Below are 24,437 nucleotides of genomic sequence, written 5' to 3'. Positions count from 1 at the left end.
GGAAGCTGAGCCCCAAACCCAGATCTAAGCACTCATCTCTCCCTGAGTCACTGGGGAACAGTGGGAATACCTCCAAAGGTCCAGGATTTGCTTTTTTTTTGGAAGCAAAGATGGTGGAGACACAGATCAGACCCCACTTCCCACTCAGAGGTACCTGCTCCTCATCCCACAGCCTGGCACCTTATCCTTGGCTTCACCTGCCATGCTCTGGGCTACCTGCAGCAGCCAAGACAGGTTCTGGTCGCTCAGTGCTTTGGGATGAGCTGCCAGGGACAGGAGCTTTATTTGCCACCCCTGTTGCAAGCCACCAAAGCTCAAACCAATCCTATTTGCCTTGCCTTGTGGGCACAGGGTGGATCTTTTACCTACAAAGGCCTGGGAGCACAGACTCCCTCAGAAGCTTCTCTGCTGTCTGTCTGTGTTTATCTCCTTTTTGTTTGAAGGAAGAAAAGCAATAACCTGGAGAGAAGTCAGCAGTTTGCACAGGAGGTGCTGTAAGGTGACTGCTGCACTGTGACAGACAGCTCTGGATGTACAAGAAACTCACACACTGCTTTTCTGACAGCCCCCAACAAATCTCTGTTCCAAGCCTGACTCACTTCAGAGCCAGTTCCACTCAGGGGCTCCCAGCAGCATCCTGGCTCTTTCCTGCTCTTGTCCAGCCCTTCCCTCTCCCCATTTAACACCTCTCAGGCACATCCCAGCCTCTTGGCTGCACACAGCTACTGTAGTGTCTGTCATATTGCCCATCAGCTTCCTCATCACCCCTCCTTGCCATTCACTCTTCTAATTCCCCAGCTCCAAACCCTTGCAGTATTCTTCATTTTCACCTTCATTTCCTTATTTCTTCACCTCCTTGATTAGTCCTGTCTCAGTCCAGACACTTTCTAGAAAGCCTCAAGGGGATCCATTACCTGCATCTTCCTTGCAGCACCTCCCAAGATTCCTGCCTTTCCCTCAGTAAAAGCTAAATAGGGAACATGTGCAGGGCATTTAGAGAGGAAGAAATTCAAATTTCAGTTTCTCCACTGAGAAGAGCAGCACCCCTTGCCTGACTGCTCTGCAGGGCCTCAAGGATGTCTGCACAGAACTTCAGCCCTGCTCCTCACAACACAGATGTGAGAACTCAGGAAAGCAAAGGCTGTTTGCAGCTGGGAGAAGGAGAGCAGGGAGAAGGAGAGCTGGGAGAAGGAGAGCTGGGAGAAGGAGAGCCAGGCTCTGAGGGTGCAGGGATCACACTCCTGGCCAGCCCCTCCCAGCCCAGCTGCTCCACACAGCTCTGAGTGGCTGCTGGAGCTGTGTTAGGGCACAGCTCTGGGAGCTGAGTATTTTTAGCTCCAGCTGCACTCACGTCACTGGGCTGGGATCAGCGAGGCTGAGGCATGAATGGTGTCTCTGAGCACTCACCACCTGGTGGGTGGGCTCAGCCTAGGGATGAATGACTGATCCCAGCAGGTCCCAGCAGGGATAACAGCTCGCTCCAAGGAGCCAGCAGTGCTCCAGAGCCGTTCCCTGTGCTGGAGGGCTGCACAAACCCAGCTTCTCCTCAGGTTTGGTGAGGAGCTGCTGGGATCTGCAGAGTTTTGTGCAGCTCTGCCATGAGTGCATTGCAAACCTGCAGAAACACCACAACCACTGACAGCCCAAATTGAGAGCTCTATTGTGGATACACATCTCCTGCAGGAGAGTCTTTGGAACAGGAACCAGCCCTTCCTCCACAAGGATCAAGTTCCTAAAGATTTTACATGCAGACTTGCTCTTTTTGGATGAATGGATAGTCTTGGAATAGTCTTGGAAGAATGGATAGTCTTAAGCCTATTTTCACTGGATTTAAACAATCAAGATTTTGAATCTTGAAAAATTATCACCCTACTGAGGCACATGGCCAGGCACACACCCTTGCTCTGGTGTAAACTAGAAGATGGACTCAGCTCCTGCCAGAGTTCACCCAGTCTATTCTGCCTCTGCCCTGGTGTCTCACTTGCCATGCTGTGAGAAGCCTGAGGATGCTGGAACCCCAGCACACTCCATGGGTTTTGGATTTGGCTGATCCTTGTGCAAGGCTTGGTGCTCTTAGGATGGTCTGAGCTAGAGGAGCTTACTGCCTGTAGGAAACCAAGGTGAGCAGGCTGAGTCAGGGCTGCACCGGTAGAAAGAACACAAGGGGCTCAGGCAAGCACACAAGATTTCCCTGGTTTTCCCTCCTGCAAGCTCTTGACCAGGTGGTCAAGGAGGAGTTGCAAGAGGGAGGTCAGAGCAGCAGAAACACAGAAACAGAAGCCTCAGTGGCTGGAGGTGTTTGCAATCTGTTTGTGAGGTGAGACTCACTTTCTGCTGAAGAGGCTGGCAGATCCTGGCAGGTTCTGCACTCCCCTGAGCACCCCAAGGGATGGGCTGTGCTCTGGAGAGGCTCTGCAGCCACGTTCCTGCCTGGGAAAGGCTGCAGATCCCACTGAGAGGAGCTACCTGGTGCTCCCTGCTCTCCCTGAGAGCTGGTAACTTGTTCTCCCCTGAGCATCCCAGGCCTGGGTGAGCACTCTGGCCCTGAGCTGGCAAACCCTTTGGAATGGGGAGCATTCTGTCACTCCAATTTCATAACATCTTCTTCCAGAGGGAGGAGGAGAGGCCAGGCTGCAGGACCACCAATCTTCCCAACTCCATCCCCTTCCAGGCAGCACCTCAACACCAAAATGAGCAGCTTCCAGTGCTTCTGACTGGAGACAAAGAGCCCTGGATGCAGGCAGGGCATGGCCAGGGCAGAAGGCACCAGCAGCAGCAGCTCTGCAGTGCAGGAGGAGAGGCAATGCCAAGCTTGGTCAGGAGCAGAGGGAGGACTGGGGAAGGCACAGAGGTTGTTCTCATTTCAAACCCCACAGTGAAATCAAGTCATAAGGTCCAACAGCTGCTATTTTCCCCCTCCTCTTGCATGCTCCAGCTTTTATATTCCAAAATAGTAATAATTATGAGTACAAAGAGACCCATGGTTTCTGTCTGCTATTGAAGCACGAGGGTGTTCATTGTGTAATAGCAGGCATGAGAGAATAAAAAGGTTACAGAGCTGGTAATCAATAGGGACACTTCTTTCATCTGTGAAACAGAGCAGCTTTTGGTAGAATCACTTGGCTCCTGTCCAGAACCTCCAGAACAGGAGCAGAGCTGCTGAGTTGGCCCCATTCCACTCTTTTACACTCCCTTATCCTTCAGCAGTAGTAAGGTCACACATACAAGATGCTCACAGAGGCAACTCTACAGCCAAACAAACTGAACAGGACCAAACACGATCCAAATGCATCAATATCTCAGCTAAGACCAGCACACCCCTCCCATACGGCCTGTCCTCCTCAAACACCCCACACCCTGCAGGGTCTGTGGGGTTAAATCTTTCATAACAGAAGGAAGCTGCCCAAAGGTGAAGTGAGTGGCTCAGGGTGATGCAGTAGGGCTGGAACACTTTGATCACAAGTCACAGCAGCAGGACAGGGCTGCTGAACAGCCCCAACACCATATTCAGCTCCTTTGAAAGAGCAGCTTTGCAGGGAAGCAAAGTGTAAAAGGGAAAACAAGAATACAAGGTCCAGAATGAAAGGAAGAAACTGATGGGTCAAATCAAAGACTTGGGATTTTAGATGTGCTTTGATGGGGACCCAGCTAAAGTTTTTGACTGAAACAAGCCCTAGGATCCCAGGCTGTTCTATTCAGAAGTGCAACACTTACATCTTCATTAGCCATCAGCTTATTTTACTAAGGTGATATTAATAAGGTGATTTTTAATGGCAAGGCATCAAAAGTGCTCTCAGCATGGCAGAATGAAGCTACTCACCAGCATTCAGGTGACAGTCTTTAATCTGGAACTGAAGCTCATTTTCATTTGGAATATCCTTCCATGTTGCAAGGAAGACCTGGCGCTCTAGAAACAAAAAATCCCCTCAGCACTGTGGGATCCTCACAGGACCCCAGCATTAATTAACACACCACAGAATATTCCAAAGCAGACACACAAAAGGGCTTTTGGTAACTTTTTTGCCCTGCTGGGGGCAGATCCAGGATTTATTCCTGGATTTACCTCAGTCTCTTTGTAAAAGCAGCAAAGCTTTGATGGGTTTTGGCCTCCCCCAAAAGAGAAATAGTCTTTGCCATATGAGCTGTTTACAAGCCAAGAGCATGCAGGATTTGACAAGAAGGAAGGAGATCCACACATTTAGGATTATGTTAGTGAAAGCTGCTTTTCTAGCAACTTCCAGCCAGTTCAAACAAAAATTTAATAAATGTGACTAGGAATACAAAAATTCCAGTGAAAATGGTACGGGGCAAATCCTAGATCCATTCAAGGGAATCAAACCATCAAAAACCCCAAAACTACAACAACCCCAACCCAACAAACACCAACAAAAAAAAATCAGCTTCAAAGAAAACAGATCCACCTAGCTGAGAGAAGGAGAGGAATGTCTGGCTGAGAGTATGAGAGGAGGGGACTTGGGTTCTGGCAGGTACTGGAGCTGGAGGACAACAGGGACAGGCCACCAGACCAGACCTGCTGAGATGCAATGGCTTGAAGGTCAAGGCACTGGTGAAGCAGAGCCAGGAGGCACCTGCAGCCAGCTGGGCACAGCCTGGATGAAGGAGGCTCACCACACACCCCAAAGCACTCACCCATTTTGCCATCCTCCACGAAAAGCACGTTGAGAGGGATTAGGCAGCTGAAGTAAAAGACATCAATGTTGTTTTTCACAGCCACCTGTCACAGAAAAAGCAGGGAGGTTAAAGAGTCTCTCTCAGCTGGAAAACCAAAGGGATCACACACAGTCTCATCACCCTGGAGTGCTCTCTCTGAGCAGAGGCCAGCCTGAATGGGATGGTACTGAGCCCCTGGGCAGTTTCAGAAAGGACCAATCCTCTGCTCCATTTTCACTGAAAGCTGCCCAATCTTCTCCTGTGAACCTTTCATTGTGCTGCTTCAGAGCCAGTTCCACTCAGGGGCTCCCAGCAGCATCCTGGCTCTTTCCTGCTCTTCCCTCTCCCCATTTCTGACAGGTACATCCCAACCTCTTGGTTGTACACACCTGCTATCATGTCTGTCATAGTGCCCATCAGTTTCCTCATCACCCCTCCTTGTCATTCACTCTTGTAATTCCCCAGCTCCAAACCCATGCAGTATTCTTCACTGTCACCTTCATTTCCTTATTTTTCACCTCCTTGATTAGTCCTGTCTCAGTCCAGACACTTTCTAGAAAGCCTCAAGTGGGTTCATTACCTGCATCTTCCTTGCAGATTCCTGCCTTTCCCTCAGTAAATTCTAAATAGGGAATATGTGCAGGGTGTTGATTCCTGGAAGAAGAAAGCCCTGCTAGAGAGCAATCAGGTAAACAAAACATCACTTGACAAAAGACTTAATTCTCAGTGTCATTAAACTCCACCAGCCAGGGAGTTTGCCCTTATCTGGTTTGCCTTTATCACACACATTTGCCATGTTCCCCACTAATCTCTGCTAACAGTTTTCCCCAGGCTGAGAGCTGCTGGGACAAGCAGGAGCAAACAGGAGGTCTGAGAGGTGCACTGTCACAACACAGCTCAGGAAAAGGCACCTCTGGGCTTTATTTCCATGCCTCTCATGCTCTCCCCACGTCAGCCCACACAGTGAGAGCCTGTCATGGGAGCACAGCTCAGCAGACACCTGCCAGTGCTGCAAGGAAGGAATCTTAAGCCTTGTAAGAAAGACCCAGAACTGAGGTTGTGTGGGGAATTTCAGGAGTCATTTGAGCTCTTACTTTGTTTGAAAAACCCCAGAGGGAGTTCTCCAATTTGTCACCCTGAAACACAAACCAGACCATGCTAAAAGCTGAGCCAAAGGCATAAATTTGCTGCTACAAAGATTTATGGCAAGACAAACTTCACTGACATTAATAATTACATATATTGATGCCCTACTGGGAGAATCTATTGTCCCATAGGGGCAGGTTTAGAAGGACACCCACAAATGTTGGTAAAAACCAGCTGTGGATAGACAAGGGAGGGGAATAAAGCAGTCAGCTGATCAAACACACGTGCAAGCCAGAGACAAGTGGAAGGAGCTCAAGCTCCCAAACAAACTCTTCTGGCAATTGTGAGGTCCCAGAAGTGCAAAGAACTGCAGAAAGGTAAATGAGACAATCTGTGGTGTTCCTACTTTTCAGCCATCACTAAAGGTAGCAGCTTATATTTAATTCCCACAGTGCAAACCAGCTTAAGAAGGGATTAGCCTAAAGCCCACTAAAACCACGTAAATGATGGTGCAACTGAGGAAAAACCTGGGATTGGTTCTCTGCAACAGGGATTGCTACATGCTCTGATTGCTGGCGTCATGCTCACGAGTTGGAGTGTTCAGTGTTTGAACCAGAGGGGTAAAAGCAGATTGGTGGGTGGACTTCAGTGATTCACCACTGCAAAATATGATGGAACACATTGAGTGAGGAGCCAAAAATGCACCTCGGAGTCTGGGAGGGGAGAGCTGGGGGAGGGACAGCAGTGCAGCCATTCCAGATGCTGTGCTTGGATATAAGTCATGGACATGAGCCAGAAGAGGGAAAATTTAGGCTAAATGTCTGGGAAAACCAACAGTGAGAATTATTAAGCGGTACTAAATTCCTCTGAGGATAAAAGAAGCTCCAGTGCTTGGACTTACACTTAAAATCAGCCTTGACAATGTTCTCAATAAGAGGAACCGTAGGAAAACAACAAAGCCTAGCAGGGACTACACTGCACGACCCAAGATCTTTTCCAAGTCTGATTTAATGATTAATTGCCTTGCCTTGGAACAACAGAGATTACTTAGCTTTTGTAGCTAATTGTTGTTGCCATACAACAGCAGTTTCATACAAGAGGGGCTGGAAAGCAGCTCCTTCTCTCCAGTCACGGTTCTAGAGGCACACTCCAAATTAATATGCCAGCCCTGTCCCTGCAGTTATAAGGATGCTATAAAAAGGTATCTGCTGACCTGCTTCTCAACTCTGCAGAAACACACTGAGTAAGCTGCTTTGGCTATCTCTGGAGAGCTACCCAATTAAGATGCTCTGAAGTGCAATTTCTTCCCAGTAAAGAAAAATCAAGCCACATGTCAGCCTTCCTCCCAAACTGCATCACTGGGTTCAGGAATGACATCACATGTCACCTTGCAAGCAGCTGTAATCATGCAGGAATCAGCTGTCACAAATAACTTTTGCACACAGGGTGGAAAAAGCTCTCCTTAACACACAGCACTGGGACATGACTGGGGAGCTGCTCAAAATGAACTTGCATTGTTCACCACCACACATTTCCCCCAAACTGGGCTCCACAAGATCTGGTCCATCAAAAGGCACCTGCAGACACCTGGATGGGGAAACTCGCACCAAGAAGAGGCCCCCTGAGTTGGTAACAGCTTCCCAAGGTCATGCTCCACATCAGGAGCCATCTGACAGGCTACAAAAGCAGCCACAGGCAGAGAACAGATCCATAGCAGCACCTGCAAGAAGCTGAGCAGGTAATAACAGTGACTTTCCAAAAAAATCCAGTGCTCCTCAGCTGGGAACATTGCCCTGAGACAGGCAATGACATCTGACGTGGCAGCAGGAGCTGAGAAGTCTCTCCACGTTTGACATACCTGTAGAGAAACCTCTGCTTGCATTCAACAAATCCTCCAGTCCAGACTAACTTTGCTCATGGCTCTGCTTTAACCTGCTGACCTGGACATGAACTATTAAAACTCTAGCTAGACCTTTAGCTTCAGACATTTCAGAGTTGAAACAGAAGCATTTTTAATAAAAATGGCTTTCCATTGGTGATCTTTTAGAGAGGGGAAAAAAATATTAGTACCTTGTGAATTTAGTCAAGCAGCCAACAAATCTCTGAGGGATAGAAGTCAAAAGGTGGCAGATTCTTGTGTGATGCTTGACTGTTGAACAGGTGTGAGCCCACTAAAAATTGGCTCAGGGCTACAAATCACTTATGTCTTGTTCATGATCTGACCAGAGGAAGCAGCACCTCTAGAAATAACCCCTGGAATATATTTGCTCACCTTCCAGCATGAGCACCCTTCTGAAGAGCTTTCTTGCAGTCCAGCCCTCTGACAGCCCAAACATGATATTTTGGGGAAGAAGTACCTCACAGGAACAATGTCAAGATATTTTCTTCAATACTGTAGGTTTCTGATGCTTTAAATCTCAGACTTGAGCAACAGAACTGACTTTCAAAGTCAAGTCTGAAAGCAACACAGATGCTTTCCATCAGCAGCAAGTACACAACATACCCACTTGGAATCCCATTAGCACCTACACTAAATTAAGGATTTACTTAAGTTGGGTTTTGCTTTAGAGCCTGGTAACAGCCAAACTGTTAAGGCAAGAACAACTCTCCTCTGCAGAGCCTTTTTTTACCTCACCAGGTCATGGCTTGCTCTGTGACAGTCTGCTGCTCTGCCCCCAGGGAAAGCTGCTCCTCCACTTCATTTTGTGTGACAGGAAGGGCTCTCAGGATCCCAGGGGTGCCTGCAGCCTCTGCCAGGCACAGGGCTGGGCTCTGTGCTCAAGGCTGTGCTTCTTCTCTCTGTGCTCTTCCCACAGGGCTGAGCCTGGAGCTGTGCAGGCACAGCAAGGGTTACATCAATGGTCAGGGAACACGGAGTTACTGGGAGGGTTGTGCTCTCCTGTGCCTTCCTGCACTTCAAGTTCAAAATGTACAATTTATAAATGTGCTGTACCATGTGGCAGACGTGCTCTTAACCTCCAAACCAACAGCTTTCCACAGCTGAGCGAGGAACTGGCCGCAGATGCCAAGCTGTGATCCAAGTCCTTAATTCAGAGTGTTCCCAGGAGGGTTCTTTGCTGAAATAAGACTCTCACAAGCAGAGACTGTTGAAGAATAACCCAGGCAACAAACCCAAGCAGCATCTTCCCCATCCAGCTACCCACAGGTGTTGTGTGGTGGCTGGTCAGGGATTCTGACACCACTCACACACAGGCAGATATTGTGTCATTTATCAAGCAGGCTCTGGAGAGTGAACATCTGTTGGCTGGAATTGCTGCTCACGACGATTCCCACAGAGAGCTGGATGTGTGAAATCTGTCTGCAAGTTGAGAGTGCTGTGTTTGTGACCTGAGATACATTAACAGCTCTGATGAATGAGAGCTCCAGCGGTTCTGCACTGCGAGACGCTGGAGCGTGGAGGAGCACAGGTGATGAGTTACAGCAGAGCTGAGACTGGAAGGATAAGCATCACCCACTGCATTAGCAACACTGATATTTCCTCAGTGAAGAAGCTGCACCTTCCTCCTCTGTCTCTATAAAAAGGTTTTGTCAAAGTGTCCTGCACGTCACACTGTCCAGCAGCAAGTCTGTGTTTCCAAGTGCCCCTCCTCAGGGAGAAATGCAGCTGGCAGATCCTTCCCTTTCCACACTCAGATAATTTTACTGAATTAAATAAAAAACCCAGTTTGAAACATTCCAGCTTTTTTCAGCTGCATGCTCTGTAGCTGCAGCAAGCAGGGCTGGCAGCTGACAGCAGGATGTGACACACTGATGGTGCATTCTGATCCCAGGAGAGTGGCTCCAGCCTCAGGCAGACTTGCTGCTGCTCCAGGAGTGCCTACAGCTCGTTTTCACCTGCACTGTCTCCTGCAAGGGGCTACAATCTCACAGAAGAGATGATCATGTTTGTGCCATGACAGGCCAGGCCTGAGCTCTGAAACTCTGGCTGCAGGTTGGCTCCACTTCACCCATTTCCAGGATTAGGGGAGCAATTCTTGTGTGCTCCAATGGGTATTCCAATTTCCTGGCTGTTAAAAAGCCAATTATAAGGAACAGTGGCTCTCTTTAGCATAAAAAGGCTCTCAGCCCAGGCATTTTCTAATTCCAAATTTGACTTGAAGAACTATCTGGAAAGACTTATTATTCCCACCAGTGCAAATCCCTGTTTTAGGAGGCACCTTGCCCTTTGAGAGCTGAAGGTCTCACACACATGGTGCCAAAGATACCTCACCCAGCCCACCTCTCCCAGCTGGTATGGCCCTAGCAGCTGGCATGTCACCAGCAGTGTCACCACTGCTTTAGTTGTGAAAACGCAACACTGCAGGAGCCAGAGAGACCTGTACAAGTCCCAGAGATGGCTCCATGGCTATCAAACACCCAGGAAAGCCAACACAGCCTCTCACAGACCTTTGGGCAAGGGCTTGTTGTTATGCATTGGTGCCATGTTCTGACCACAGCTCCCACAAGCACCAGGCAGCCCCAAAATTGCTGACAAGGCACTGCAAGAGAGTCCCCCAGCAGAAATTAGAAGCACACAAATACCTAAGTCAGAATTTCTTTAGCAACGGGCACACTCCAAAAGCAGCTTTTTAATCTGACAGAAGTTAAAAAGATGAACCAGACAGAAGGGATTGGGGTTTGTTCAGCCCTACAGCGCTGTGTCCAGTCCAGCTTTACCCTTTGGTTAAATCTGTGCTTGACTGGGGGTTAAAGCTGAGTCAACAAGTCATGAAAATGATCATGGTTATTCTGGGATGCAGGGGAGAAGCCTGGCATTCAGCATCACAAGATGCAAGGTGACTAGCAAACACAAGACTCTTCAGCTATATTTTACCTAAGTAAGCCTCTGAAAATATTTCAGCCCTCTTCATCTTCTTGCAAAAATGTCTTTTTTGTTACCTTGTCAAATATTTTAGTTTCTCTCCATGATTACAAATGTCAAGATTAAGTGAGCTGTATTGGGTGAAAGATTAGAAATGGTAATAAAAATAACCTGAACAAGACATGAATTCATTACTTCTGAAATAGTTGCCTAAGGAATGTACAACTAGTCTTTGAAGTGTATAATTAACATGACAAAAAGTTGAAAGCTATCAGTTTGGTTACTTCAGGACTTATTTTTCTTGTTACTTAAAACAAAAAACTCCCACCAGAATAGGAGATGAACATAAGGTCCTCAGGTTTAAACCAGCCCTACATCTGCTTCAATGTTCCCTAGCTGAGGAAAAAAAACCACATTAAGTAAACTCAACCTGATGAGTGTTTTGGTTCTTCAATGAATCCAGGAACATTTGTATTCTCTTCTCCTATATTATGCTATAAATTGTTCCCTAAGTAGGTCACCAAGGCGATTTCTGAACGTTTCAAGACAAATCCTTTCTACATGAACCCACAAAACAAAAGCAGAGCCTTGGCTGTCAGGGCATTGATAGATCTCCATCAAGCCCACTGCTGTCAAAAAAGTAAGGGGAGTGCTCTTTTTAACTTGGCATCTGCTACCATGATTCAACTCTTTGCAGAGAAATATACTATTACTCCATATGGCAGCTTCCCCAATTGTAAAAGGGCAGCCAACTTCTGTGGCAATGAGAGAGTTAGCAAATTAACAACTGAGTCTGGCACTAATGAATGCTCCACTGTCTCAATAGAAGGTAGCTGGAGGTTTCCTCACATGTTTTCTCTTAGCTTTGTTCTAGCAGGAGATGCTACAAGAAACAAACTGTGTTCCAAGCCCTTCAGAGATTTAATAACCCAAATACTTCACTTCCCTCCTGATCAAAGGAAGCAGAGACTTGAGAGTGCCTTGTTGAGAGTCCCCAGTGCTGTGGAGGCTGACTGGGACTGTCACCTCCACATTCCCCCCAGAGCAGGAGCCAGATTTTACCACAGCTGACCCAAATGCCCCCTCAGCTTCATGACCTGGTTGCAGAGGGAATCCAGCTCTTCCAGAGGCTGGAAGGGCCCAAGAGGGTGGAAGGCAGGCCATGGAATTCATTCACTGTCTGTGCTCCTCCAGTGCATGACTGTGCTTGGAGCCCGAGTGTGGGACTGCTCCTTTGAGTGCCAGAGAAGCTATTTCAAGCTGTTAGCCCAAAGACTCATCAATAAGTCATAAGGCCCAGAATGGAAGTCAAAAGAAGGGGAAAAAACAGTTGCTGAGGCAGAATAAATAGTAAATTCCATTGCATTCTCTTAAACTAAAAAGAGAATGAGCTGCTTCAAAATATTCCTCTCTATGGGCTGCTACACTGCAGGAACCCAACCCAGTTCCACCTCCTGGAGACCTGAGGTGAGAGAGGCAGCTGCAGTGCAAGTTAACTGCATTTTGGGATACTGGGAAAAACATCCTGGAGGCCCCAGAGGTTATAAATATTTAGTAGCATTCAACTCCAGAGCAGAAGCAGGAGTTGCTGACCTCCACTCCACAGCATGGCAGCAGTGGGAAAGAGCCTCCTTCCAGGGAGAAAGGTCTGCCTGATGATTTCCAGACCACTGGAGACAGTCTCTGGTCCAAAGCAGAGGGGAACATCTCCCTGGATCTGTCCTGTCTTTATCAGATTGACAGCCCAATCTGATAAAGGGGCTCCCCCAGGGAGTGCTGTCCCTGCTATGCACCAACCCCTCATTAATGAAACATTAGCAGCTCACATCATTTCTCCTCTGCCTTTCCTGGAACACACAGTTTACCTTGGATTAAGCTATCTGGGGCAGGGATGTGCCTTTGTGAAACACCCTGGAATTTAAGAGCACTAGAGAAATATTAATCACTCAGCAGTTGCCATCTCCCCTGCAATTCCTTTAATTGCCTCGATTCTTACTGACAGCTCTCTCTGCCTGCTCCACCACAGGTACTTCCTCTGTTCAGACCTGCCTCAGTTTTTAAGTCCAGCCAAATCTCATGCCCAGTTTACAGAGCAGTGTTACTGCAACAAAGCCCTTAATCTACACAGATGCAAGCAGTAGGCTTGAGGTGTTTGATAAGTCATACAATTCAACAAGTTTCCATTTCAGTTTTTCTGGGAGAAGCTTGGAAAAGGAGAGGACAAAGTTTTGGCCAGACTCAAAGCCTAAATCCATGAGGTCTGACTGTTTACACGTGGTATTGTGTGATTAGAGCCCTACCACCTCATGCTGGGCACCTGCTGAGCTCCCCCCTGCCCAGAACGAGACAATCCTTACCTGGAGGTTGTTCAGAGGCTCCATTTTCATGACTGGTCCCAGAGTGTTGAGGGGCAGGGAGACATCAATACTTTGGTTTGGCATCAGAGGTGTGTGAATGGCCAGGGGGGTGCTTGGGATGACTCCAAAGCTGGGCAAGAGAAAAACAGAGGTGATGAGAGCAGCCCTGCATTGGCCACAATATAATGTTCCTTTCGTCAAACACCACCTGCCTCATGTTCCCACTACTCCTGAGCTGCCCCTGCTGCTGCTCCAGGGAGGGAACACAGCTCAAATGAGCAGACAAAGCAGGACAAGGCATGGGAAACTCACTCATTTGCTGACAAATTCACCCCCCTGCCCCAGGGCCCAGCTCCTGGGAGCTCTCCCGTTACCCACATGGCACTGGTCTGTGTGCTGAGCACCAGCCTGCCCAGCAAGGAATGACCTGGACTCAGAGCCAGCTGCTGTTTCTCTGCTCCTGAGCTCCAGAACGCTGCAGGTAGGGTGCATCACACACTGCACGGCTGTGGCAGAGGGATCTGGAGCCAGCACAGAACAAACAGCCAAGGAGGAACATGTGCCTTGGAACAGCACTGCAGAACAAATGAATCAACACATGCAGCTGCCTGGTCCTGAATGACAGCACCTGGCCCAGCTGCCTGGCTGGAGGCTCCTTCACTGGGGATGTGTCCCAGCAATGTTTACTTGCCTGTTCAGTCCAAGGAACATTGAATTCCACAGGCACCTCTGCTTAGCATGGAGAAGAGGGAAAACATCCTACATTGAACACAGCACTCCTGTACTACAGACCAGCTGCTTTCCAGAAGCACGTGGAATCCCAGATGTTTTGGTGTCCACTCACAAATGCATTTCTCTTCAGCAGAATTCACGTTAGCTCAGAGGTCTCAGGGGGTTTGCAGGATGGATAGGTGTGTGTTTTTATTTTATTCACTAAAAGCCTGATGCTGTCTCTGCACAGTCAGCCACATTTAGCAGGTTTGTCACTCTTTCAGAAACCAATAAATGCCCCATTCTTGGCTCTCCTTAGTTTTCAGCTCTAGGAAGCTGAAATAGGAATATTCCTAGCAAGGGCTTAGCCACGTGATTTGCCTTCTGCAGCCATTTCACCTTGGAGGACACAAACCCTCGTGTTTTCCCCAGGACTCAGAGGGAAACCAAACTTGCAGTTGGTTACTAAGGGGCTGTGATATTACAGCACACCAGAGCTTTAGCTTTCTTTCTTTTTTTTTTTTTTTTAATGCTTTATCCCAAGACTGCAGTGAATACCATTAGCAGCAGCAGGAAAGGAGGGAAAAGCAATAGAAACTTCCCAATCACAAACCTTAATATTTACACTTAAAGAACCAGCCCTCTGCAGCTCTTTCTAATGCAGCAGGCACAGTGGAAAGCATTGACAGGAGAACAACATTTGTAAAAGAGTAAATAAATAGTAGTAGGTTGTATAAGGAGCTTCTGCTGCAAGATGAAAAACTGCTGGTTTATTGTACAGGATTTAAACTTTCTACATCCTCAGAACAGGTGTGGCTAAAATATAGCTTGATGTATGGGGGGAAAAAAATCACAAAATGCCTTTTGTTCCAGGCTAATTTCCATGAAACATTTGCATACAGCAGCTTAGCAAAACTCTCCAGAAAATATGGCAGTCCAGGGAGAATATTTACTAAGACTTATTTAGCATAATGACTTTTCTAAGTAAATCTTATTCGTCCCAAGAAATCCTGAATTTGCAGCAGTGAGATTAAAGAGATGGTTTCAGTGGATCTTCAGCAGAGAGAAGCCTTTGCCAGTGAAGTGATATTAAGGAATATAGAGAACATGTCAGTCACAAGATACTCTTTGCAGTCTTGATAAGAAGCAGCCTGGTCCTTGCTGAAGATAACACACAGCAAACCACAGGATAAGCTCTCTGCAAAGGGTATTTGTGGGAAGACACCGTGGCTGTGCTGCTATGTCATGTCCTTTGGCTGAGATGGGTTTCCAAGAACAATCTGAATTCCATCATCCAAGCTCTGAACTTTCAAGTGGCTGCTGCTTCTGACAGAATTGTTCTGCTGCCTATTACAGGGAGGACATGTGCCACAGGCTCCCAACTTGCAGCTCCTTCAGTGACAAGCAGCTTTATTAAAGAGTTCTGTGCTTCCAGACAGTCTGAGGAGCAGCAGAGCAATTAAATCAGGAGGCAGAGGCATCATGGGTTGATACTTGTGCAGCTCAGATCTTGCCTCTTTGTGCTCTTGCTTTGCCCAGGGCACTTACTGGCTATAAACTTACCAACCTGCCTAACAACTCATGAGGCTGCTGGAAAACTCCACCGAGGTGAAATGGGGCAGATGCTGTTTGAGAGCTGGGAGAAGGATGGCACTGTCTGCTGCCTGTTTCCTCTCAGATTCATCAGTCTGTGTTTTCAGCCCTTTCACACAGCTTTGGTGTGATGGGGAGGTCAGGCTGTATCATCCAAGCTATTTCCATGACTGCATTATACACCTCAGCACAAGCCCTCCTTAAATTTAGCAATGTGGGCACAAACTCCTTTCCCAGGAGCATTCAATCTGTCGAACACAGAGCATTGCTAATTATTTCTTACCTGTTCTTATTGAACTGAATGGCAAAGTCAGTCATGTGCTGCAAAGCCTTATTGGTAAAGTTCATCTCCATGTAGATGTGTCCCTGCCTGTGGCTGAATGTGCCTGAGATCTCCAATCCTTTAGCTTTCACTGCAGGCAGCCAAACCTTGAACACAAGAGATGTCATTCAGCATGAGCAGCCTGGCCTGAAGATAACAAATAAACAGAGTTTTCCAATAAAGCTCAGAAATCCACCTGGATTGGCACACTGAGCCCACAAAGGCTAAAGAAACACTGCAGGGAGATGGGACACGGGGTGTTGAAAGGATGGAGCTCACCACTGAGGAATAAGCTTGCTGCTCCTAATCCATATTTGTTCACAGCACCCATGGAAGAAATCAAATTACTACAGCACTGGAGTGCACAAGAGCAGGGACAGCTTGTGACAGCTTGTGTCCATCACAGCAATGTGAGACTCACCCAGTCTGCTGCTGGACTTCTCCAAGGGCTGGTGGGGGCTTTTAGAGGCAGGACAACACTAAAGTTTGAACCAAATAAAGTCACAGGGCTGGTACTACTATCTGTTGGGTTCTGGATTCTGAAATCACCTCTGTGGGAAAAACCCAGACCTAGATCTGAGTGGTGCAAAATGAGGCAGTACTTAGCTCAAAATTACTGGTTGTTTTTTTTTTTTTTTTTTTTTTTTAATATAAGGTGCAAGAATTGCAAGGATCAAAATCTTTGAGTATGGTCTGCAGTACCTTGAGATCCTCGATTTCAGAGGATGGTTTAAAATTATCCACCCATGGAGTGCTAATTTTTGTTCATTCCCTTTCAGGAGCCTGAGCTCCCTGTGGCTGCTCCACAGCCACTTTCCAGAACCATGTTCTGTGTCTCATGATCCCTCCCAACTCCATGCTTCAGCCAAAGCCTCTGTGATCTCTGTTGCTGACAGAACCTTTCTCTGCATTCCGCTGCAGCACCATCATCCCAACCACATGATTTTATCTCCACTGTCACGTTGGATTCCTCCAAACAAACAAACAAACAAACCTGCTGGGAAAGTTGTTGCAAATTCTGTCTTGCCCTCAGTTTTCTGGAGAAGCTTGTTAAGAAGCAGGTCTGCAGGAAAGCTGTTCTGACACAACTGAAAGTCTGGGATCTTATCTAAGCCATTCTTTAGAGAAACGCTGTCACAGGTAAAATGAGGGAACTGCTAAAATGCCAGAAGTCTGTAACTAATAACTAACATGGTCTCCAACATGTGGTTACTCTACTTGGGAAAAGCCCAGGGCACCCCTAATGGGACTGAGTTGAAGTTTTAGCACTAGAAATCCACAATAAATGGGACAAGTGAGCAATGTCAGATTTGTAGCTCAAGGGGAGGCAAAAAACTGGGGCTGGTTGTTTTTCCTTACGTACAGACTTGGGAGCCACATATCCTCCAGGAGCCATCCCCATGCCAGATGAGAGCTCAAAGAGATCGTTGAGTCCACTGACCACTGCTGGGGTGGGAGAAGGGGCAAAGGTGGCTGGCACAGAGGAGGGAATGTAGGTCTGTCCCACCTGGAGGGGTCAAAAAAGAACAGGCACTCATTAACATCACGTGTGAGCACTGCTTATTAAATTAACCATGAACTCAGGCAATATCCTAAATATTTTAAAGCCATTTGCAGCTTTCCCACTGATTTATCAATAGTGCTAAATTATGCATTTGAATTCCAAAGCTCTTGGCAGCTAATCCCTACACTCGGCTGTCACCTCAACCAAGCTTCCATATCATTTTTTATAGCTCCAGCTATCTATTCCCACTGTAGAGGAATCTTTCTTCTCCATATCTCCTTCTCATAAGACAATATGCTTTGTGGATCTACCCTACATAAACCCAGGAAGAGCAAATTGCTTCAAACCTTCCCCCCAGCTACGTCAGTCTTCAGGAATCTGCAAGATTTTGCATATCCAGAGATAGCAAGGGAGTCATGACCGTGTTGTGTACTCCCACCCAAAGCCAGAGCTCTGCATTCTCAGCACTCGGGCCCTAAAGGTTCATTACATGAAGCAGAGTCTGCCAGAGGACAACCTTCCTGCAAAAAGGGCAATCGTTCCCTCCCAGGACCTAAATGAGGGCACCAAAGCTGGAATATTAACCTTTAGGTGCCCGGCTTCAGATGGGACAGTCACACTCAAGTTGCACTCCCAAATTCTCTTCCTAGCAGGATGAATGCTGTGCTGGGATTCCCCAGCCATGAGCCCAGAAACAGGCAGAGTGACCAGGACAGAAGTGCCTGGTGGGTTTTTGCTGGCCCAGGAGGGCGGAGACCTGGCTTTGTAGGTGTGATCACCATGGGGAACAACTTCCCATGTCCTGCTGTGGGCTGCCTGGGTGTACAGGTGTTCTGTGCCACCAGCTCTCCTCCGCCCTCGTGCTGAAGGAAGGAAGGAATGCCAGACTGGAGATTGGCAGGGAAAGGAGGAGAGAGAATGACTGCAGCCATAACAAGGGTCTCTGAAAAGCCCTCCCTCCAGAATTGAGTATGCTTTCCTCACTGAATTACTGGATACAGAGTCCTGGGAAGAGGGACTGGAGGTTTCTAGGGGACACCACTTCTGGCTGTGGGTTGGAAGCACAATCCCTCCTGCCCACTGCATCTCCAAGCCATGTTTCATTTCCTTTCCATGCTTTTCTGGAAGAAGCTGCCATGAGTTTGAAGCCAAGGGTGCTTTAAGAGCAGGTTGAAACTGTCCCATGTCCTGGCAAGAGCTGTAGGCAGGAGGACACCCCCAAAGCACAGGCACAGAGGAGGTGGCCAGTGGCAGCACTGACCACACCTAGTAGGAAAACTCAGAGCAGCTGACCCTGATGTCCAGGCAAAAACCTTACATGGAGTTTGGGAGGAGAAAGCACTGAGTTCAGGCAAGTCTGTGGTGACACTGGGTTAGGGTTACAGACCAGGCTTTGTGAGTAGGGATAAGCATCCTTGGCCTTCCAGCTGCTGAAGCAGTTGCACAAGGATGAGGCAATGCCAGGGTTAACACTGGTGCTCCAACTAAAAGCTCTGAGGAAGAAGAGCTAAGCAGAGAGAGTGAACAGCTCTGGCCATGGCTGCTCTCAGGAAAGCCCAGGCAGCAGCTGGACTCAAATCAACATAGGTATGGACCCGTGTGTCTCAGTTGCGTTTATCCATTTTCAAACATCTTCAGGGCTTTAAAAAGCACCTTCCAGCACACAATGGCTGAGCTTACACTGAAAAACCCTGAGCTTTGAGCAGCTTTGGAAATTGGGAAAAAAATGGAATGGCACTTACTGCCGGGCTTCCTCCAATGCCCCCGCCAAGGTCACTGCCAAGCTGAAAGAGAGAAGGAGAGAGAGGAGAGGAAGACCGAGATCATTTCAGCCAAGTGTCAGCCGGATCGCTCCTGCACAGGACAGATGGAAATGCAGTGCTGGGAAAGCACAGGGAACAGAGGGGCTGCTTGCTGCTGTGGGAGCAGAGCTACCTGGAGAGCTACCCCATGCTTCACTGTGGTTAATAAGAACAAAAATCCATCCCTTCTTGTGCCTGGTGTCTGCACCAGAACCTCCCTTCTTCACGTTCCATGCATTGGTCTTTCCCCTCAGCCCTGCTGCTGCCAGCAGGCCCCCAAGCAGCTCCACAAAACCCAGTGGGGTAACTGTGAAATGGCATAAAAATAAAACTGACAGGAAGGCTCACTTCCTGAAAGCTTTAGTTTTCTAGGGAACAGCTAGGAACCACGGGCAAACACAATGCATCTTGGCTGTGTTCAACACGCAGCTCCTTTCAGCAACGAGCAAGAAAGAGAATGGGATCTGTGCTGCCTCTGACAACAGCTCAGAGAGGGGGCTTTGAAGATGCTCCCCTCCCTCAGACAGGGAAAAAAACAGCTTCATCATCTAATGGGCACTCCAACAGCAAAGAGACCTCACAGTGCACCAGGCTATTTCAGTACCAATTTCTGCCAAGCTGCACAGTCACATCTGAAGTGACCCAAACAGCCCTCCAGAAACACTGAATCCTCTCTGCAGCCCACCTAGAAGCTCTCCCCTCACAATTTCCCTTTATAAAACACCCAGACCACATTTCCAGTGACAAAGTCCATTTTTCAAACCTCCACATCACTCTACACATTCAGGAGAGCTCAGAGATCAGGACAGACTCCAAGGCTTGGCTACAAGCACTGTTTGCAAGTACAACATCACTCCTGTGAACATTTAAAATGCACTTAACAGACAGCCAGGAGGAAACAAGCACAGATCTACAGAGGTTAATTCACTGCAGAGACATCTCCAGGCTTATCTGTGTCCCAGGCTTTTCTTCTGAAGACCAGGGTAATTTTTTTTTTGCCTAGAACGGGGGTTTTTTGAGGTCACATTCAGACAAGGAACATGACCTGACAACATCCACAGAGGATGATGCAGGGGTGAGGTAAGAGCCAGCCCCATCAGGAAAAGGCTGGGCTGGCAGACCAGAACATCACAGCTCACCAGAGATGGTTTTGCTCTTCCATTTGATTAGGGTTTGGGGAGTCAGTTTGGAGTTAGTTTGCTTTTAAAAAAAAGCATGTGACAAACTGGGTCAACAAAGGCTCTGGATATGCTGCTCAAATAAGTGCTGGTGTGTCAGGATACTGAATAAATGCACCATATAGCTGAAGCAAAAGCTTCCAGGATTGCCTATGCTTAGAGCCAAAAAGGCTCTGACCTTTTCCCTCTGCACAAAAAACTTGGAAATTAACTTTGCTCTGATCCCCTCCAGCCTGTTCCCTGAGAGATCTCCCAGCAAATGTGTTTTATGCTGGTCAAGAGATACCATAAAGCTTCATACCTCTCTCCATCAGAGCACAGATAAAAAGGATAAATTGCCCTGAGAAAAGCAGCAAAGGTGTAAGACAGTGACTTACCAGAAGATAACTAGCCTCCATAAAACCTGTAAAATGTGACAAATCCCTGTGCTTCCCTGGATCTCTCTCCTATTCCCAGGCATCTCTCCCTCCCCTAGTCCTCACAGGAGCAACATTAACCACTCTAAGTAGGTGTTAGGAAAGAACAAATCACACACAATTTTCTTTTTGTTAAGAGGCCTTAAGAGCTTTTTTTCCTGTGTGGGACTCAGTTTATCCCTACTTGAGGCCATGGTAGAAGCTGAGGAGATTCTTCATCTTTTTCAACAGCCACCTCCTCCCACAGCAGCCCAGGCTCTGGCTGTCCAGTTTTGCTTAGCTGACTTCAGAAATAACAGATAAAAGTGAGTGATTCCAAAGTCAAAAGAAGGCTCAGTCAGAGACCAAAGGAAGCCAGACAGAGGATGCAAATCCAATTAATATCGAGCTTATAAAATAAGGCTTATTACACTGTCAAGTCTCCCCCAGTGAAACAGCCTGACAGAGCAGAGTTTTGTTCTATTGACTGCTCTCTAAGCCAAGCCACGGTTTAGATTAATATATCACATCATTTACATCTTGTTACTGGCTCACCGAGGAGTAATAAATGCAACTATTACACCTCATCCCTATTCATAGTCTTGCATGCAGATGAACTTCAAGCTTTATACTGACAGGCAGCGAAGTCTGGGGGAAAAGAAAGAATCCAGTTCATTCCCAGGTATTATTGTATGCACAGAGGATTTCTGGTTCTGTTGTCTGCAGCAGCAGAAAGGCTGGTTTATCAAGCAGCAAGCATTTTACAAAGGGTATTATGGAAATGACTGAATAATTCTGCATAATCAAGCCAGATGTTAACTATTCTACCATTTCCTACTACACTCATCAGGAAGAGCTGCAGGGTAGGAACCCAACCTCGAAGCAGCTCGTACGCTGATGTTGGCTGCAAGGGACAGGGAATGACATATTGGGGTTCCCTGAGCTAGCCACAAGTCTTCCATTTTCCCTAAATGTCAGGCCTTGGGGGAGAAAAGTAGAATATGGATTTATTGCTTTAGTTAAGACTCCAGTTCTCATAAAAAGGAGAAAAAAACCTTGACTGGCTCAGAGAATTTACCAGGAGCCCCCGTGTGTCTTCAGATTGGATCCAACATCTCTTTTCCATGGCAGGAAGCTGTGAGCTGCTGCAGCCCCTCTTTAGTGGCTGGAGAGCTCTGCAGAGCCCAGCCTGAGCCTCTCCTGGCTCCTGTGCTCGGGCCCAAGCACTGCAGATGTGCTCCAGAGCTGCAGAGCCAAAGAGCTGCAGCTCCTCCAGGTCCCTACAGGCAGAGCTGGCTCTGCCCTGACGGAAGAGAGAAGTGATAGCATTTCTACTGCACCAGAAGTTACAGGGGGAAGTTAATAAAGAACTGATCAATTCCACATCAGTTCTGGGCTCCACTTCCCATTGCAGCAGCACAAAGTCTCTTTTTCTGTTTTTCTTCCCTGTCACCCTCCCATGGCCCCGATGCTTTCCCCACTCAGGAACGGCAGGTCTGGTTCTCCTCCTGTGGGATGCCAAATCATAACTTTATTCCAAACTCAGAGTGACGGAAGAGACTGTAACAGTGTGAATAAGAGGGAAGGAGGAAGACAGAGGGAACAGGAACCAATTACCCATGGAGTGTCCTCTCCCATCTGGAGTGACAGGCAGAGTGCAGAAGGAAGGAAACAGATATTAGTCAGGCGTGAAGTGCTGCTGAAGCAATTCCCCAGGACTGGCAGCTCTGGTTAACCACTTCCATTTGTCTACTGGGCAGACAGACACTCCTGCCAGGAGGACAACCTGGATCTGCCTTACAGGAGAGCAGAAACAGCCCCACAGAGGAGAGGACCACGTTAATACAGCTGCCAGCCCCACTAGCTGTGAAGGTGTGGTGGACAAGGGCTGGCTCTTGATGCTCCTAGGGGGTTCAAGGCACTGCAAAACCCTGATCCTGATCCTAAAGTTGGCAGCTTTGTCTCCTGCTGAAGGGCACAAAGCCTCTGCTTCAGGATGAAGAGCTGCCAGCTTCAGGAGATGAGCAGAGGATGGACAGGAAGTCTCAACCCCCAGAGGCATCAAAGTTCTTCAAAGAGGAATTCTCTTTATTCCCTCCAAACCTATCCTGCCATAACAGCACCCAAGCAGCCACACGGGTTTAAAGCAGAGGCTGTATCAATAAAAGCAGTGCCAGCACCTTCTCCCAAACTGCATCAAGCACCTTCACTTTGCACAAGTTGGCTTGGACGGTGCCGCAGCTGCTCTGCAGTTGGAGAGCCTCTGCCCTGCAATCCCAGCCCAGTGGAAGCAGTTATGCTGACTTATGAAGTGTAGCAGTGCTGGAGTTACTGCATTAGGAGGGTTTATTTGCATCTTAAGAGCAGCTTGTAATGAAGTGACTCTGCTGAAGTGTTCATGTGATCCTGAGGGGCTACAATCACTTCTGCAAAATGACGTGAGGCTTTTGGAGCACCAAAAAATAACAGGGAGGGTGGAGCCAGGGACAGAAGCTTCAACAACCACTGCTCAGCAACTGCCTTGCCTTGTGCCCACAGCATCATCAGGGCTTCCAGGGCAGCTGTGCATTTCCTGGACCACAATTCATGGCTTAACAGGGGACAATTGCCTTCTCACTGCCTCACACCACAAAGCAGGAGCCAAACACCAGCTCGAGGTGCTGCCTGCACTCAGTAAGAGAGCAGCAAGGAACACAAGGCATCTACCTAACAGGAATGGGGTGAGATGCTGAGGGCAGGGCTGCTGGCAGCCCCCTTGGTGCAGGCTAACCCTGTGAGAGAGCCCTGAGCTGCAGGACAGACAATGCCTGGGCTGCAGGAATCCCACTGCAGACACCACCGTGGCTCACACAGAGGCAGTTCAGTGCCTTGTCTGCTGCCTGTTTTGTGTTGTTTGGACACCAAGCCAGGATGGCAGAGCACAAGGGCTGCTCTCCAAACCAGGGACAGCTGTGTCAAAGCTGCTGGAGGACAGGTCACACTGCCAATAGCACGGTCACCAGTTCCACTGCACTTGCTCCTAATGCTTTGCCCTGCTGAGAGACTTCCATCAGCAACCAAAACTGAATCCTATCCAATTTCATTGTCCCAAGTGTAAAAAGCAAGCTGCTCACAAAGCTCTAGCAGTCCTATGACTGCTACAACAGCTTTGAATGAGATATGAATGAGTGACCCACCAAAATAGCTCCTTTGCCACACCAGCCCTGCCCCAGCGATGGATTTGTGTCCTTTGTCAGAAATCTTAACAGATTCCTTTATATAGCTCATCAAACCTCCACAGCCCAGATGAAAGGAGTCACTCAGCTCCTTGTCAAAGCACTCTGGGAAAGGATCATCACAGCCACTGCACAAATGGATGCTGGGGCTGACCTGGCACAGCCACTCTCACACCGCAGTGTCAGGAAAAGGGAAATGAAGTAACTTTCTCCTAAGATTGTACACAGCAAGTCACTTGCAGAGCCAGGAGAGGAATGTGGCACCCCAGGGCAGACTGAAGGTCACTTTGGGGCTTTTTTATAAAACACTGCTGAGTCCCTAATCAACTCCAGCACTCCAGGGTGTTGTCCATTGAGGCCAGACTTTGAATTCTCCACTTGAAAGCAGTCAGACAGGGAGGGAGGGACACCAGCAGCCCTCGCTCACAGCCTTGTGGATGAGACAGGCACTCCAGACTGCTGGAACAGGGGTTTCCTCCCAGGCTGCTGAGCCTGTGGTGCCTGGAGCTCAGGGTGAGCTGGTGCTCAGCTCCCACCCTCCATCCCACTGCAGTGATGGGACACAACCCTGAATCATTTGGAACAGACTCTTGGGGTCTTACCCCCCTAAATCCAGCCAGATTACACAGAGGGGCACAGCCCCACCTGTGACAGCCCAAACCAGTCCAAGCATTACAGAAAACTGTGGATATTCAGTGTTTATCAAATAGCTTTTCAGTTTAGGACATAAATCAACCTGACCAGCTGCCAGTCTCGAATCAATAATATTCTTGTAGATGAG

The 24,437-nt window shown here is 48.0% G+C and overlaps 1 protein-coding gene across 5 annotated transcripts in view; it reads right to left on the bottom strand.

Moving 5' to 3' along the window:
- The window catches only part of AP2B1 (adaptor related protein complex 2 subunit beta 1), a 78,563-nt gene that overhangs the window by 8,540 nt on the left and 45,586 nt on the right, over positions 1-24,437 (bottom strand). For 4 of the 5 annotated variants that reach the window (XM_038157641.1, XM_038157642.1, XM_038157643.1 and 1 more), the window contains exons 15-20: positions 18,809-18,850; positions 16,926-17,069; positions 15,524-15,669; positions 12,937-13,066; positions 4,651-4,735; positions 3,821-3,907 (exon numbers count right to left, since the gene is read on the bottom strand). In XM_038157641.1, coding sequence (XP_038013569.1) covers positions 3,821-3,907; positions 4,651-4,735; positions 12,937-13,066; positions 15,524-15,669; positions 16,926-17,069; positions 18,809-18,850 — 634 coding nt within the window. The remainder of the gene's footprint in view (positions 1-3,820; positions 3,908-4,650; positions 4,736-12,936; positions 13,067-15,523; positions 15,670-16,925; positions 17,070-18,808; positions 18,851-24,437) is intronic. The other variant, XM_038157646.1, reaches the window with a different exon arrangement.

The sequence above is a fragment of the Motacilla alba genome, chromosome 19 (genome assembly GCF_015832195.1).
Source record: "Motacilla alba alba isolate MOTALB_02 chromosome 19, Motacilla_alba_V1.0_pri, whole genome shotgun sequence".
Taxonomy (NCBI): domain Eukaryota; kingdom Metazoa; phylum Chordata; class Aves; order Passeriformes; family Motacillidae; genus Motacilla; species Motacilla alba.
This window is presented reverse-complemented; position numbering and strand designations above follow the sequence as displayed.